General features: G+C 50.3%; 7 protein-coding genes across 7 annotated transcripts; 4 read left to right on the top strand and 3 right to left on the bottom strand.

The window, feature by feature from the left end:
* Nucleotides 1-410: 410 nt before the first annotated feature.
* Nucleotides 411-2,193, top strand: SNOG_02566 (hypothetical protein; the record flags this gene model as incomplete). The annotated part of the gene is made up of 6 exons (XM_001793118.1): nt 411-1,195; nt 1,253-1,319; nt 1,449-1,464; nt 1,512-1,612; nt 1,674-1,991; nt 2,074-2,193. The coding sequence occupies 6 exons, from the start codon at nt 411-413 to the stop codon at nt 2,191-2,193; spliced, it is 1,407 nt and encodes a 468-aa protein (XP_001793170.1).
* Nucleotides 2,194-4,060: 1,867 nt separating this feature from the next.
* On the top strand, nt 4,061-5,457 carry SNOG_02567 (hypothetical protein). The gene is made up of 2 exons (XM_001793119.1): nt 4,061-4,280; nt 4,503-5,457. The coding sequence occupies exons 1-2, from the start codon at nt 4,176-4,178 to the stop codon at nt 4,965-4,967; spliced, it is 570 nt and encodes a 189-aa protein (XP_001793171.1). The 5' UTR covers nt 4,061-4,175; the 3' UTR covers nt 4,968-5,457.
* Nucleotides 5,458-5,635: 178 nt separating this feature from the next.
* Nucleotides 5,636-6,537, bottom strand: SNOG_02568 (hypothetical protein). Its single transcript, XM_001793120.1, has 3 exons — nt 6,459-6,537; nt 6,081-6,298; nt 5,636-6,031 (listed from the first exon to the last, which is right to left on the bottom strand). Exons 1-3 carry the CDS (start codon nt 6,464-6,466, stop codon nt 5,850-5,852), a joined length of 408 nt encoding a protein of 135 aa, XP_001793172.1. The 5' UTR covers nt 6,467-6,537; the 3' UTR covers nt 5,636-5,849.
* Nucleotides 6,538-6,710: 173 nt separating this feature from the next.
* SNOG_02569 (hypothetical protein) lies at nt 6,711-8,099 on the top strand (the record flags this gene model as incomplete). Its single annotated transcript, XM_001793121.1, has 3 exons — nt 6,711-6,960; nt 6,989-7,506; nt 7,554-8,099. 3 exons carry the CDS (start codon nt 6,711-6,713, stop codon nt 8,097-8,099), a joined length of 1,314 nt encoding a protein of 437 aa, XP_001793173.1.
* Nucleotides 8,100-8,432: 333 nt separating this feature from the next.
* On the top strand, nt 8,433-9,490 carry SNOG_02570 (hypothetical protein; the record flags this gene model as incomplete). Its single annotated transcript, XM_001793122.1, has 2 exons — nt 8,433-8,516; nt 8,798-9,490. The coding sequence occupies 2 exons, from the start codon at nt 8,433-8,435 to the stop codon at nt 9,488-9,490; spliced, it is 777 nt and encodes a 258-aa protein (XP_001793174.1).
* Nucleotides 9,491-9,589: 99 nt separating this feature from the next.
* Nucleotides 9,590-10,847, bottom strand: SNOG_02571 (hypothetical protein; the record flags this gene model as incomplete). Its single annotated transcript, XM_001793123.1, has 5 exons — nt 9,590-9,791; nt 9,853-10,313; nt 10,378-10,584; nt 10,704-10,754; nt 10,797-10,847. The coding sequence occupies 5 exons, from the start codon at nt 10,845-10,847 to the stop codon at nt 9,590-9,592; spliced, it is 972 nt and encodes a 323-aa protein (XP_001793175.1).
* Nucleotides 10,848-11,187: 340 nt separating this feature from the next.
* SNOG_02572 (hypothetical protein) lies at nt 11,188-12,468 on the bottom strand (the record flags this gene model as incomplete). The annotated part of the gene is made up of 5 exons (XM_001793124.1): nt 11,188-11,227; nt 11,262-11,607; nt 11,683-12,004; nt 12,057-12,088; nt 12,372-12,468. 5 exons carry the CDS (start codon nt 12,466-12,468, stop codon nt 11,188-11,190), a joined length of 837 nt encoding a protein of 278 aa, XP_001793176.1.
* Between the last annotated feature and the right edge of the window lie 2,070 nt (nt 12,469-14,538).

Raw genomic sequence — 14,538 nt, forward strand, 5'->3', positions numbered from 1 at the left:
TGACAGCCCGCCAGGTTCTGTCGCGAAAATCACTAGTGTATATTTTCCTGCATCAACGCAAAACTAATGCTAATCTCTCAGCATATTTTTCGTCTTAGTTTGGACAAGAGTCGGGTCTTATGGCTATTGGAACGTCGATAAATACCGCACAGTGGCCCGATCACCGAAAATTCACCGGGCTGAGCCCAGGCGAAATTGCCCGATCGGAATTGCGAGTCAATTTTCAGAAAGATTAAATGGTTCAATTCCTAGGCCGGGCCCTGAGAAGGCAATACATGTGGGTGTCATGACATGTTCCCATCATTCATGGATGTCTGAACTTGGCCATCTCTCCAATCACCCTAAGACGACTCCGACGCCCACTCAACGTTATCGACTTTACTTTGAGCTTCGAAAGCAAAGCGACAACCATGCTATCCGCCCTAGTGGATATCTCCAACAGCTCGGTATTTACGCTCACTTTTGGGAGTTTGTGTCTCTGGTATTTTTACGAATCTCTTTGTTCATGGTACCGGCTCCGACATATCCCCACTCCATCTGTACTAGCCTCATTTTCATACTTGTGGCTCGGACGCCATACTTTTAGTGGGAAGCAGTATTGGGTACATCGCGAGCTACACGCCGAACATGGCCCGTTTGTGCGGATCGGACCAAATGAAGTCATGACGGACGATGTGAGCGTGATCAAGCAGATATGCTCAGCACGTAGCGCCTATCAGCGGAGTTCATGGTATCAGACCGGACGCTTCAACCCTTATCACGACAACCTCCTCTCAATTCTTTCGACACCCGCACACAGAGAGCTGAAAACAAGGCTTTTGACCGCTATTGGTTCACGAGAAAATCCGGGAATTGAGCAAGCGATAGATGAGCAGGTCAAAACACTAATTCGTGTGATTCGTACACGATATGTAGGAGTTCCATCTAAGGAAAAGCAGCCGCTGCTAGACTTGGGCCCTATCTCATTGTTTTTTACTATGGACGTTACAACGCGTCTTGTCTTTGGGCGAGAAATCGGAGATATGGAAGATGAAACAGATCACTCCGGGTTTTTGAAGCATGTTGCAGACCTCTGGCCTCAGATGTCGACTTCAGCTGATGTACCTTGGATACGCAAGGTTATCTTCTCTCCGTTGTTCCTGAGACTTCTGGGACCAAAGGTTTCTGATGAGAAGGGCTTCGGTAAACTCATGGCGTAAGTTCCGGCTTGAGAAGCGTCAAAAGGAAAAGCGTAGTTGATACATTCTGCTAGGCTTGCTGAACGCCATGTCGAAGAACGATTCAAGACTGGGTATAAAGATGAAGTACAAGATATGTTGGTAAGTGTAGAAGGCCTGTGTAGCTGTGGATATGGGTTTCGCTGACATTAAGTTCGTAGTCGTCAATGATTCGCAACGGCTTCAATCGCCAGGAGTGTGAAGCCCACACTTTGTTGCTGCTGCTATCAGGAACTGAAAGCACCGCGTGCGCTATCCGTGCAGTGCTTAGTTATATAATTACCACGCCCTCAGTATACTCACGGCTAAAAGAAGAGATCACTTCCGCAATACGCGATGGTATTGTCTCCTCACCAATAACATTTGCTCAAGCCAAGAGACTTTCATACCTTCAGGTAAGCACACAGATATTTTCTCGTTCACCTGCGCTCGTAATTAATGCTTCCAATAATATAGGCGGTGATATACGAAGGCATTCGGATGCGCACCCCTCTACTCGGCTTATGGCCCAAGTGGTCTGCTTCTGACGAAACGTTTCTTGGAGTATTCATTCCGGTGGGTACATGTATATGCATGAACACATCTGCTTTACTGCGTTCTCCCAAATTATTCGGTCAAGACGCCGATATCTACAATCCAGAGCGATTTGTGTCTCTAGATCATGAAGCCCGTATGGAGATGGAGCATCATGTAGAGTTGGCTTTTGGATCGGGGCAATGGATGTGTGCGGGAAAGAATATGGCCTTTATGGAAATCAACAAGATCATCTTCGAGGTAAGCATAAAAGCAGAGCAAACAGTTCAATACATCTTCGTCTCTTCTCGTTTACTAATTCGGACGCATTATTTGTTCATAGTTACTACGAAACTTCGATATCCAGATGGCTAACTCTATGCTACCGCATAAGAGCGAGAGCTATGGCGTATTTCTTGAGTCAAATATGTTTGTTAAAACCACAGAGAATCTTAGCAGATAAGGAAGTGCTTGGTATATACGAGGAAGCTGGTATTTTTACGTTGTAGAGGCTCTGCGCATCGCGTTAGGAGACCCACAGCCGATGACTCTGAGCCTTCGAGTTATAACTTCATCCATCCTTCCAGTGGCAGCTTTACTGCACAGTATGCCAAAACTGCCTATGTGAGAACTCAATGAACCCTACCTTGCGGCATGTTGTGGAAGCTAGCTGTCCTCTAATAAACGTACGGCCAGACTTTTGCTCCTGATAATCCTGCTAGTGTGTCAAATGTTCAAGGTTAGTTTCAAATCCCTTACTAATCGATAAGGATGTAAAGTCGCATATGGCATGACGCAAATCGAAAAAAAAAAAAGCTTAAAGTCCCAGGCAATGATGTGGAACGTTCTGAACCATAACCGAAGTGGCAACTTCTCCCTCGAGAGAATTGCGACGGGCTGACTGAACTGTGTATAGTCACTCATGTCGGATCCATGTATCGTTTTGTAGTTTACTGAACCTCATTCTCGTCAAGGTTTCGGTGCTTATCCTCTTGCCAGCAGATATTCGAAGCATTGAACGACGCACACGCTTGTGAACAGACCTTTTCGCCTCTGTGGCGTTTGATGCATTGGTCTCGAAGCTCGGCCGACCGAAGATACCGCAAGGAGTGCCGAGCACATCGTGAAGTTGATCGCGCCGCGGCTTGATGTATCAGCATCGGCTGCTGGTACCCAGAAAAATTCCGTCACGAGCTCGTGGTGCGACGGTGAAGCATCGGAGGTCAGCCCTGTTCAGCCGCAACACCAAGCGAAGGCGCTGAATAAGCGCGCCCAACATCTGCACGAGCCACGAATAACGCTGCGCATCCGCCCAAGGAACAGGGATCTCTGCCGACATGGACTCCACAATCACATGCTACACAGAAACATTTCTCGTGTTTCCTTTCTTGGACATGTCTCAACAACATGCACAACCGTTCTTGTTGGCGCATGGCTGCGGCACGTAGGACCAATTCCGCGTGTCTGTCACCGATAAGGGGACTGCAAGGCCAATTGACGCTTTTGAGATGAGGGGAACCATGGTGGTTCGGAAGGAGAAGAGCGCTTTGTACGATGTATGTACTCATTCCGTGATTGTTTCGAGTTATGGATTAGGTATGGGGGTGCTCAATCTGTGGCACCGTTCAAGGCATGAACGACTATGTATGCATTGTTTGCAAGGAACACTTGTCGCTGGCATGCGCTTATGCAGTATCAGAAGTTGGATAAGTGACAGGTCCCAGGCTGAGTGGCAGTTGTCGTTGCACATGTAAATTGACTTTCAATGACACGGCAGGGATTCACGCCGGCAGTCCCGCTCTTCGCTTCCAGAACCATCGACTGCCTTGTTCATCCCGCGTCTAAAGGACCGTATTTGATCCACTGTAAAACTCGCAGAGCGTCCTCCTGAAGGCGATGAATGGCGTGGCGCTTGTTATCGTGACGTTGAGTGGCCAATGCGGCTTTCACATGCCAACTTGCTGCCTAGCACGCCTCAAATCTTAATGCAATGTTGCGAGAACGACTCTTTGAGGAGTACAGATGCAAGGTGCTAGGTTGACACTGCCATGGCCTTGTCGTCTCCATTATTGATAACGACTTCCTGGGTATTGTCGTGGTCAAAAGGCACCTGGGCAGGAAGTTTCAAGGTTTGTTTGCGTGCAGGTGCGTCATATCGATAAGGTTGAGCCACTTTCACATGCAATCCGTCCCGCTTGATCCATTCACGCCATTCTTCCCACCGTTTTCAGCATAGACGCATCGCCCAATCAGCCCAGCACGCACTTCCACCGCGCAATACCGGGAACCGTGCTCGCATATAATAAGGTAGGTTGGAAAGATATCCTTTTTCCCACGTTCTCCCATTCTGACATCTCCTCCACAGCTTGTCAACTTTCTTCCACAGACGTTACCACAAACAATTGTACAGTGAACACTGCATTCCTGTAGCCTACTTCTTTGCTCATGACACCCCACGCCACAGAAGACTCTAAATCTCCCAAATCCAACATGAGCAACGATAGCGCCCCTCTCACTAACGGCGAGACGCCGCACTCCAAGTCGTTCTCGGTGAGTTATGAGCTCTGCATTCTTCACAACACCTTATCTGGCCCAACACTCCCAACGGCTATCGTAAGACGGCAACATCCGGAGCTTTGTGCGAGTTCCTAGTTGGCAATTTGCATTGGACCACTTACACCACACCTCGCTATCACGATGCATGCGACGGGCGTCATAATCGGGCCAATCATTCACGTACCGAAGTTGACACCCTGCTAACGCTCCAATCAGCATCTCAAGACCTACCCTGCCTTCAACGACACATACGAGGGATTCAAGAACACCAACATCGGCGCTAGTACACTCAACATTGCATCCAGCACGTACAACCGCTTCGTCGCCCCCTTCCACCCCTACTTGCAACGCCCGTACAGCGTGGCGCACCCGTACTTGACCCGCGCCGACGAGCTCGGTGACACCGGCCTCTCCAAGCTCGAGACATATGTCCCCGTCGTCAAGGAGGACACCCAGGTCCTCAAGAAGTATGCCTTTGCGCCGTACAACTACGTAGCGGGCACCTGGCAAGAGCAGTACGAGCGCACGTCGCACCAGAACGGGCTCGTCAAGACTGGCCTTGCGGTCGTTAGTACCGAGCTCAAGATCTTCCAGGACGCTTGCACCGTCTTCCTCGACTACTGGAACAGCTCCAAGGGCGGCCAGAAGGTCAACGAGAAGGTGGAGCAGGTGAAGCAGTAGTGTGCGGACCAGTGGTTCGAGTTCCGCAAGCGAAAAGGAGAAGAGTCTGCGGCGGTCGACATTATGCTTTTCAACGCAGAATATCTGCCGGGTAAAGATGGTTTGAGGACACCAAAACGTCCTGTTCTAACCTTGTCCGAAACTCCAGAGGCGGTGCTTTGTGTCAGTGCTGGTGCGCATCCTGCAGATGTTCTAAAGGTGCAAGAAGAGATGTCAGAAGCTGAGAGGCGTCCCTTTCTTGATGAAGTCAATGCTCGCCTGCAAAAAGAGCTTGCGGACAGGGCTGATGAAATAGCAATTGCGAATGAGGCGGACCGCAGTCCACCTTAGTCCTTTTGGCTTACTTTTCTTTTCCAGTATAGATACCTTTCTTTCATAATTTCTCTCGGGTGGGCAAACAGTCTTGTAATCAGTGTCATGTTTGGGTCAAAGCGAGCGCGGATCAAATGAATCATGCCAATATCCTTCCAATCAAACAAGTTCTCCACAACGCTCACCTTACCTGACATGTGACAGTTGATGGACCACAAACGGCCACCGGCACTCCCCGCCTATCGAGCGGAGTCGGCGTTGCATACGATGCAAGCGTACAAGCCTGAGCCCGACCGACTGTGTTAGTCGTCACCTTGATGCACGTTAGCGGCCCGCAATACGGTGCACTGCAGGGTGTGAACGCGATGGAGACGTCGTGAATTTCGTGAATTGATCCCGAGATCGAAGCCGGAGTTTCATGCTTTCATTTTCAGTCCGAAGTACACGCCCGAATGGCAGGCTTTGTTTGAGTCCTGTCCATCCAATGATAATCCACCGACATGCTCATGCAGGATCTCCACGTGTATCAAATCATTGCCCATCTGCGCCCAGCCGTAACCGAAGAAAAGCCTAGAACTGTAAGGGAGTGAAGAACCACCTGTTCTTGCCCGACTGGTATCGCTCCTCGAATGCCTTCTTGACGGTCTTCTTGGCCTCCTCCCGTTGCGAGACCTCCTTGAATGTGTCGGCGGCGAGCACGCCCTTGAGGTTGTCGAGCTCGATGGTGTAGCGGGTGGGCATCAAGTGGGTGTCTGCGTCTATCAGCACATGCCTTGCAACGCACAAATCACTCCAACGTACAGTTGACCTGCTTGACGAAAGGCTTGACCTTGCTCTTCTTGGCCTGCTTGTTCTTTGACATGCGGCGAGTGACCTTGGACGGGTAGCGCTCGATACCGGCGACGAGTGCGTGGGGGAAGGGGTGCGACTTGGTGCCGTTGTCGAGGGGAGAAATGATCACACACTTCTTGCCGGCATAGCGGCCCCGGGTGATGATGACAACGCGTCCGACCTTGAGGCTGCAGAGGAGGTACGTTAGCAGCTGTGCAGTCGCATATTGCGTGTCTGCCGTGGATGCAGCAATTGGCACATTGCGAATATCCCGAGCGGACCAAGGACTCCCCAATATTGCCAATGCAGCATCCAGAGTCGACGTGTAGTAGCGTTCGGGGCACTCACAACTTCATTGTGGCTGTCGTCCGGTTAGTATTGGGTGTTGGTCGTGGAGTTCGAGGTTGTCGTGAACCGAAAATTGCTCCAAGGTTCGTGGGCTGCGACGGCAAAAAGATGAAGCGAGCCCCGACGCGCGCTAGCCACACTAGCGGCTCACCTGTCATTGGCCAGCCCCACTTGCCGCTCGAACTTTTGGGAGCCTGCAAAAGTTCGCGACGCCTGCAGTTGAGCATTTCGCAACACCGAAGCTCGCCCAGTATGAAGATCAAGGCCCTCAGCCGGTCGGCTTCGTCGGCGCAGGCACCTGGATCCAATGTGGCAAAAGTCACGCGCAACCTCGACCCCAACCAGCATCCTTTCGAACGCGCCCGCGAGTACACACGAGCCCTAAATGCGACCAAGGTCGAGCGCATGTTTGCGCAGCCTTTTGTCGGCGACTTTGAGCCCGGTCATGTCGACGGTGTATACTCTTTTGCCAAGGATCCGAATTCGCTCGACCATTTCGCAAGTGGGAGCGGTGATCGGCGTTGTGAAAGTATGGGACTTTGCCGGCAGGCAAGAAAAGTGGCAAGCACAGGCGCATGAAAACCTCGTCAAAGGCATGTGCTGGACAAGAGACAAGAAGTTGATTACCTGTGGTGCGGACCGTCAGGTGCAATTGTTCGAACCATACTCGCAGGCCTCGAAAACAGCACCAAAGGCGACATGGCACGGCAACACAGCCTTCACATCTGTTTCTCACCATCGCACACTACCATCTTTCGCCGCTGCCTCGAGTACCATCTCCATATACGATACCACTCGCACCTCTGGTGCACCAGTCCAGAGCATGGTTTGGCCTTCTGCGATTGACACCATCAACCATGTCTCTTTCAACCAGGTCGAAACTTCAATACTTGCGTCTTCCGCAACAGATCGTCCCCTAATCCTGTACTATCTACGCACTAGTATGCCGCTACACCGCACAGTGCTCACCTTTGCATCGAATTGCATATCTTGGAATCCTATGGAGGCATACAATTTCGCTGTTGCCAATGAAGACCACAACGCATATGTGAGTAGGATCACGGCCGAAGAGGTACCTCTTGCTGATAAACATAGATTTTCGACATGCGAAACATGAAACGCGCGTTGCAAGTGCTCAAAGGTCACGTCGCAGCTGTGATGAGCGTCGAGTTCAGCCCAACAGGAGAGGAGTTGGTGACAGGCTCCTACGACCGCTCGGTTCGCCTCTGGGAACGACAAAAGGGTCATGCACGCGACATCTACCACACCAAGCGTATGCAGAGAGTCTTCTCGGTCGCCTGGTCACCAGACAACAACTACGTACTCAGTGGTTCTGATGATGGTAACGTGCGTCTTTGGCGCGCAAGAGCTTCGGAGCGACAGGGCGTCAAGTCCTATGCTCTGCAGCAGAAGCTACAATACGATGAAGCGCTCAAAGAGCGATACAAGCACATGCCTGAGATCAAGCGCATCGCCAGACACAGACACATCCCCACCACCGTCAAGAAGGCTGGCGAGATCAAGGCCGAGGAGCTTAAGGCGATTAAGAGAAGGGAGGAGAATGAGAGGAGGCACACGAAGAAGGGCCAGACCCGACGAAAAGCGGAGCGAGAGAAGATGGTACTGGCAAGAGAGCAATGATTTTCACATTTTGTAGTATCATCAGCATAGCGTCGGCGTTTCGGTTTCCAAAACATGAGATCACTACAACGATGACACTAGAGATCGTTTCGTATACCCACCAACTCTCTGTCATCCTTTTGATTTTGGGACTCTTTTGACCCAGCACGTGATTGATAAGATTGCGTCATGGCAGATCCGGAACGAAGTTCGACATAGGGCGCATCTAGCTACAAATAGCCGAGCAGAAGCCGAGACCGCGAGTATACAAGTAAACGGCAGCTGTCACTACATTCAAGGCTTTAGCCACATCATCCAACACAATTTGGTTCGACGGATATTACATTCGACATCATGGCTGCCGCAAAATCGCTTAATATCCAAAATGAAAAGCTTAGCAACCTCGGTCTCAAGACTATCACAGACAATGAGCAGATTGTAAGCTACAGTCGAGGTCTCGAGGCTGTATCCGAGAAGAACCCGATTCTCATCTTGATCCACGGATACCCTTCATCAGCATACATGTGAACACTTTCTATTCTGTCATTCTACACCCAGTCGGTCTGACCTCACACAGGTGGCGCCTTCTGATCCCACTCCTCCCGAAGAATGCTCCAATTTTCTGCCCTGACCTCCCAGGCTATGGTGGCAGCAAACCTCTGCCCTCTATGGATAAATTTAGCGTCGGAAAAGCTATCCTAGCATCTCTAAAACGACAGCTCCCCTCAATCTCAACAGACGTCCCAATCATCCTAATCGGGCACGACCGCGGTGCACGCATCGCGCACCGCCTCACCGTCAGTAAAGTCCCCGGCTTCTCCATCCTCGGAGTCACCCTCATCGACATCGTCCCCACAAGCACGCAATGGCACAACGCGTCCAACTCGCCCGCCAAAGCCGCCAAGGAAGTCACCGGCTACTTCCACTGGCCCTTCCTCGCCAACGTCGACCTAGCAACACGCATGATCACGGCCTACGGCGGCGGAAAATGGTGCTGCGAGATGATTGAATCGTGGTCCGGCTCCAACACTCGAGGGCTCGCGAAACTCAAAAGCGACGATAGCTTCGCCGTGTATGCGGGCTTCTTCGAGGACGAACATGTCGTAAGAGCCAGCTGTGAGGATTACAAACATGGCGCGACGACGGATTTGAAGCTGCAGGAGGAGGACCAAGAGAAGGGGAGGAAGATCGATGTCCCGTTGTTGTTGCTGTATGCGAGCGATTTGATCGGGAAGAGGTATGATTTCAGCACGGTGTGGAATGGGTGGGTGCAGGAGGGCGTACGGATTACCAACCATGGGTTGGGAGATGGGATTGGGCATTTCGGGGCGGAGGAGGCGCCTGAGGAGTGCGCGGGAGCGATTGCGGAGTGGTTGGGTGGTTTGGGCATTGGTGATGGTGCAAAGTTGTAGGCTTTCCAACACTGGGCCCAAAAATCCTCATTGCCCTCGTCTATACCATATGCCAAAATTTTCCCGTACAGTCTCGCCTGCTGGAAATGCACTGCGCATTCAACGGTATGTAAGGATCTCGATCAAGTTAGACACCTCCTCGAAGATGGAACTTTCCGGCAACATGATCTCCACCCTAGCAAAGAAACCAGCGATGATGCTAAGTAACGCTCGGTTTTCTTTCCCGCAGTTCTGGCTCGGGTCCTGGAGGATATTCAGCGCGAGCATGCACAAAGCGAGCGTGTTAATGAATAGATGATTGCTATTGTGCAAGGAGTTAGTACAAGCTGATTGCGAAGGATGCTATTTCGTGCAATACGTACCAGTCTTGGAGCAGATAATCGGAAGGGACAGTGTTGGAAACCGTGAGTATTTCCCGTATCGATCGTTTGAGTAGTTCCCGATCTCTAGACTCCTGAGACCCTATTGGAGAAGAGGGTTGTGGATAGAGCAGGCTTATACTTAGTAATTGAAACTGGGCCTCGTGGTAATAGTAGGATATCTGGAGCTTGGCGCGCATGAAGTCACTATAGTCTAGTGAGGGCGTCATTTGGCTAATTCCACTTGCTTTATACCATTTCTCCAGCGCCGTTGACAGCGTCACAGCGTTGTGGGAAAGATCTTCAGATGGCTCTTTCTCTCTGCCTACGCGGAGCTGCAGGATTTTCGAACAGATTTTGGCGTACTGAGACCGAATCTGCAACCATTCTGAAGAGGGTGCAGAATCACTTTGAAGAACATTGTCGGGTGGGTTCTTAGTCGGAAGGGAACCGTCACTAACTATCTGTTTGCTTTGCATTAGCCTTGACCCGATCGGCTTGAGATAACTAGATAGAGCGAGAGCTTACAGAGAAGGTTTGCCATCTCAATGCATGAGACTTATCAATACAGTAGAGTAGCCAGATAGCTCGTTTGGTCTGAACAGCTTGTTCGTCGCTAACACAGAATTTGTGTAGAACAGGTTCAAGATGGAGATTCAGGGAGGCTGCAGTCGAAATACTGCCAAGAATGAGCGCATGTACGTTGTCTGACCCTGTCTTTTCGGCAAGACAGAGCTAGAGAGGTTAGCCAACTGCTTTGCTGTAGGTAGGTAATCGGACTTTTACGAACTAGAGCAACAAGGGCCTAGCTTGAATTAGCAAAACATGCATTGCCATCAAGCGGAAGAACCTACCAAGAACTGACGCACACTACTCTCCTGGCGGAGTAGCAACGATGTAGTTTCCTGCACAGCATCTAGTAACGCTACTCTGGAAACCAGGTTTACTTCCGCATCTAACAAAGCTCCCCAAGCCAGTGAGACGATGAGCAGCGACATGTTGCTAACGTCTATAGGCAGATCTTTTGTCTCGAAACAACGCTCTTGTATATTCGTGACATCTTGCTCTTTGATGAACAGACTCGGTCTGTCTCACACATGAGCTCACACAGCGCAATAGTTGCTTGCTTGGTAGACTTACCCCCCTGGATCTTTGAATGTCCCTTGTAAAGAATTAGCAAACTTCTGGCAGGTGACATTCTAGACATACTCTGAATGAGTTCCTTTACAGGGAGATTGTTTAAATCTAACCCCAGATGCTCTCTGACAGGTTCAGCCTTGGATAAGAGATTAGGGAGACTGGTCTGGTGCTCTGAAGAAAGCAGCACCTTGACTTTATCTAGTACTGCCTGTTGTATCCGGCTCCCTCGATCTGCATTCTGGAAAAGAGCAGTGATTCTGTACGTTTTATACGTTGAGAACGGCCTTGTCTTTGCAGCGTTGAACATTAGAGATGATCGGTCAATGAATAAAGATAGATCGTTTACCTCTGCTTTATCGGCTACGATTCGTTCCGAGAAGAGGGCAAGCGTACACCCACCGCCGCTACTGTCTGCTTCAGTTCCCAGCAAGTCACAGAGCTGAGCAGTGCTATGTTGATGTGGGATTTGGTCGCAGCCCAATTTGAGCCAGTCCATCATGGGCGTGTCGTTTCTGGAGACATAGTACGGCATTTCGTTCTGGGAACTACTCATTTGCTGGCACGGCTCTATTCTCTCGTCAACCATTCGTTCCGCTGTAGGAGGAACAGCTGCCTCAACTAAAACAGCCATAGAAACGTCTCCACATAAATAAACAGTGAACAAGGTGGAAAGGAGGGGGCATTGATTTGTACCTATGATTTGGACTTGGTCGGTACTCGCCATCATTTCATCCGGAAAATCTAAATCCACATACGAGTGCGCGCTGTCGGATACCAACTGCGAGAAATACGACTCGCTAAACGGCGTGTTCAAAGGATTTGCTGAGCCCTGCGTGTCCTGACCAACAACGACCCCTGGAGAATGATCTGGGTCTGAAGAATCAGGCATCGTACTGCCATTTGTTGCGTGCGGCTGTGCTGATGTGGAGACGTCCTTATCGAGACTCTGAATACTCTTGGTTCGCTGATGCTGTCGTGAGCGACGTATGTTGTATTCGCATAGAGATTCGTTTCGCTGTCACAATATTAGTGGCGAGTCTTAGGATCGATTCAAGGTTTCAGCGTACCTGGCAGTGGTTACACGGATTCGCTCCATCGCCTATGTCCCTTAGCGCGTATCTAGATCAGCGGAGAACAAGCTTACATCGAACCTTTTTCTGACGACACTCTTCACACGCGCCTCTCCGTCGAGTCAACTTAGGACGAACACCACTCATTTGGTCGATAAGAGCACCTTTGAGTATGCAGACGAGGAGAAAGGATGGTCCTGAACGACACACACATGCGGGAACTTGTAGCTGACGTATACATCCAATGCCCCGCGGCAGCTACATGTACCTACCCAGGTAGACTCCCCTCCCATGAACAGAGTGCTAGCGTACTTGGCGCGCAAGAGCCAGTGTCAGGACTCTTGCCCGATCGATTTTTCAGAAACCCCTCTGCAGAGAAGAAGCGATCTTTTGGACAAAGTGTGCCCATTTCATCAAAACAACAAGCGGACAAGACTATAATGACGCGATTTGGTGAATGCTGCATGATCAACATTAGGTTGTTGACTGTAGCCCCACTAAGGTGAGGTATCAGAAAAAAAAGGCCCTTTTGAGTACGCCCGCGTTCCTTCGCTTAACACAGTGAAGGACTGAAAATATCCCCGGTCTCTTCCCGCTGCACCGCTCGGCATCTAAACTGGAGCGTCTTTCAGAAAACTTTTCCCCAACATTTGCTACATGCAGTTCTAAACCTTCGAAGCACTTTTCCTAGTGTCTGGAACGAAACTGAGCTGAGCCTAACACATTGTTAACACGTCGGAAGCCATGGTTTGCCTCGAAATGTGACCCTCGCCCTCACTGTTCCTGATTGATTCCTACAACAGCCCTCTCTAATAACTCAGCTTTTGCATCTAGATCATAAGTGGACTATTATCTCACCAGGCCCTTCTTGCACACTGAGCGGGGAACCTTGCTCAGGGACTGTGATGGCGCTTCCGAAGGCAACTTGAAAGACAGCAGTGACGCTGATCGCTGCAAACTCGTGAGTTTGCAACATACATTGAAACCTTGGTGTAAGCAATTAGACAGTTAGGAAGTAAAGATTGCCAACCCCCACGTCTTTGCTAATCGTGAACCCCTACAAAAGAGTCCCAGCACGCGAGAGCGGGACAAAAAGGGTGGAAGGTTGCTTGAACAAGAGTAAATTACTCAAGATGCTTACCTCACCTAGGCAATTTCATATGAGAGGCGCATTACCTAAAGATACGTCCCCCCCCCTCCTCTACCTTGAATATATGCATCAAACTTAGTCGCGTACAAGGGCGGTGCATACCTTTCGAATAGCACCGATACCGAAGCTTGCTAATACCGGGATTTGACTCGACAACGCGCACGACTTTACTTCGGGATCGCACGGCTCGGTCCTTTGCGTGGTCATCTCTGGTCAACTGATGTCAAGAACCACGCCTGGCCTGCAGTTGCGCACTCAAGACAAACATCTGCGGCTTCGCTTCGCATGCCCAGACTCCTGACCTACCGCCTGTTCGTTCACCTTGCATACTTTTTCAGCCAGACACATTGAGGACTACACAGTATCGTTATAGCGGAGATCTTATAACGGTAGACAAATTCGAGTTGCCAGCGGGGATTTCACTGAGCATTCGACACGGGAATAGAGGAAGCAGCGGCGGCGGAGTCGCGATGGGTATAGGTGCCTAGTATCGGGGGTGTGGGGCATGCTGCTCTACAAACAATTAGACTTGCTCAAGACATACTCGGCCGTCGTGTTAAGGCACTTACCTGAAAAGTTGTGGATTACCACGCCAGTCCCATGCCAACTGCCCTCACGTTGCGCCCCTGGTAGATGGATGTAGCAAGATCATCTTATTCATAACCACACTGTTTAGTAGAAATTTGCGACAAGTTGCTTCATGCCGCACTCGCTACCTCACTTTTGTTTTGCGACCTATCTATGATACTGCCATCAGCTCTGACCGGAGTATGTGTATCTAGAGGCGCGCTCATGTTGCGTGCACAATAGAACCAACCTTGCCCACGGAATGGCGTGCGTAAGTGGCTCCGCCAGGTTCGCAGTGAATACAAGAGTACACTAAAAGGTAAGGATAAGCAGCTGCTGGGCATAAACAAACGTATCTATCGGAGTAGGCGATTGCGCTCGGGGAAAAGCTGGTACGTTCCGTCCCGCATATCGGTAGCTAGAACACTAGCGCAGAGTCTATTGCTGCGGCTATCAACCGCTTCCGTAGACTAGACGAAACCTTGCAATTGCTTTCGGACTTTCGGCAAACTTTCGCAACATAACTTTGGCCGCTAGAAACATGGTAAGAAGACGGCGGATGGATGCGGAATGCCGTAGCGGAGACTGACGTGTCATTAACTGTGATAAAGAACCTTACGTGCTATGGACGACCAATCCAGATCGCAAGGGGCGTGGTCTTCTCGGCCATTCTAAGAATACAGTGTATTGGCACGGAGGGACGGACGTTAGATCAATGTATGCGGAGGCACGAAGGAAAGATTACGGCCTCGGTCTCTTTGC

The sequence above is a fragment of the Parastagonospora nodorum genome (assembly GCF_000146915.1).
Source record: "Parastagonospora nodorum SN15 chromosome Unknown scaffold_4, whole genome shotgun sequence".
Taxonomy (NCBI): domain Eukaryota; kingdom Fungi; phylum Ascomycota; class Dothideomycetes; order Pleosporales; family Phaeosphaeriaceae; genus Parastagonospora; species Parastagonospora nodorum.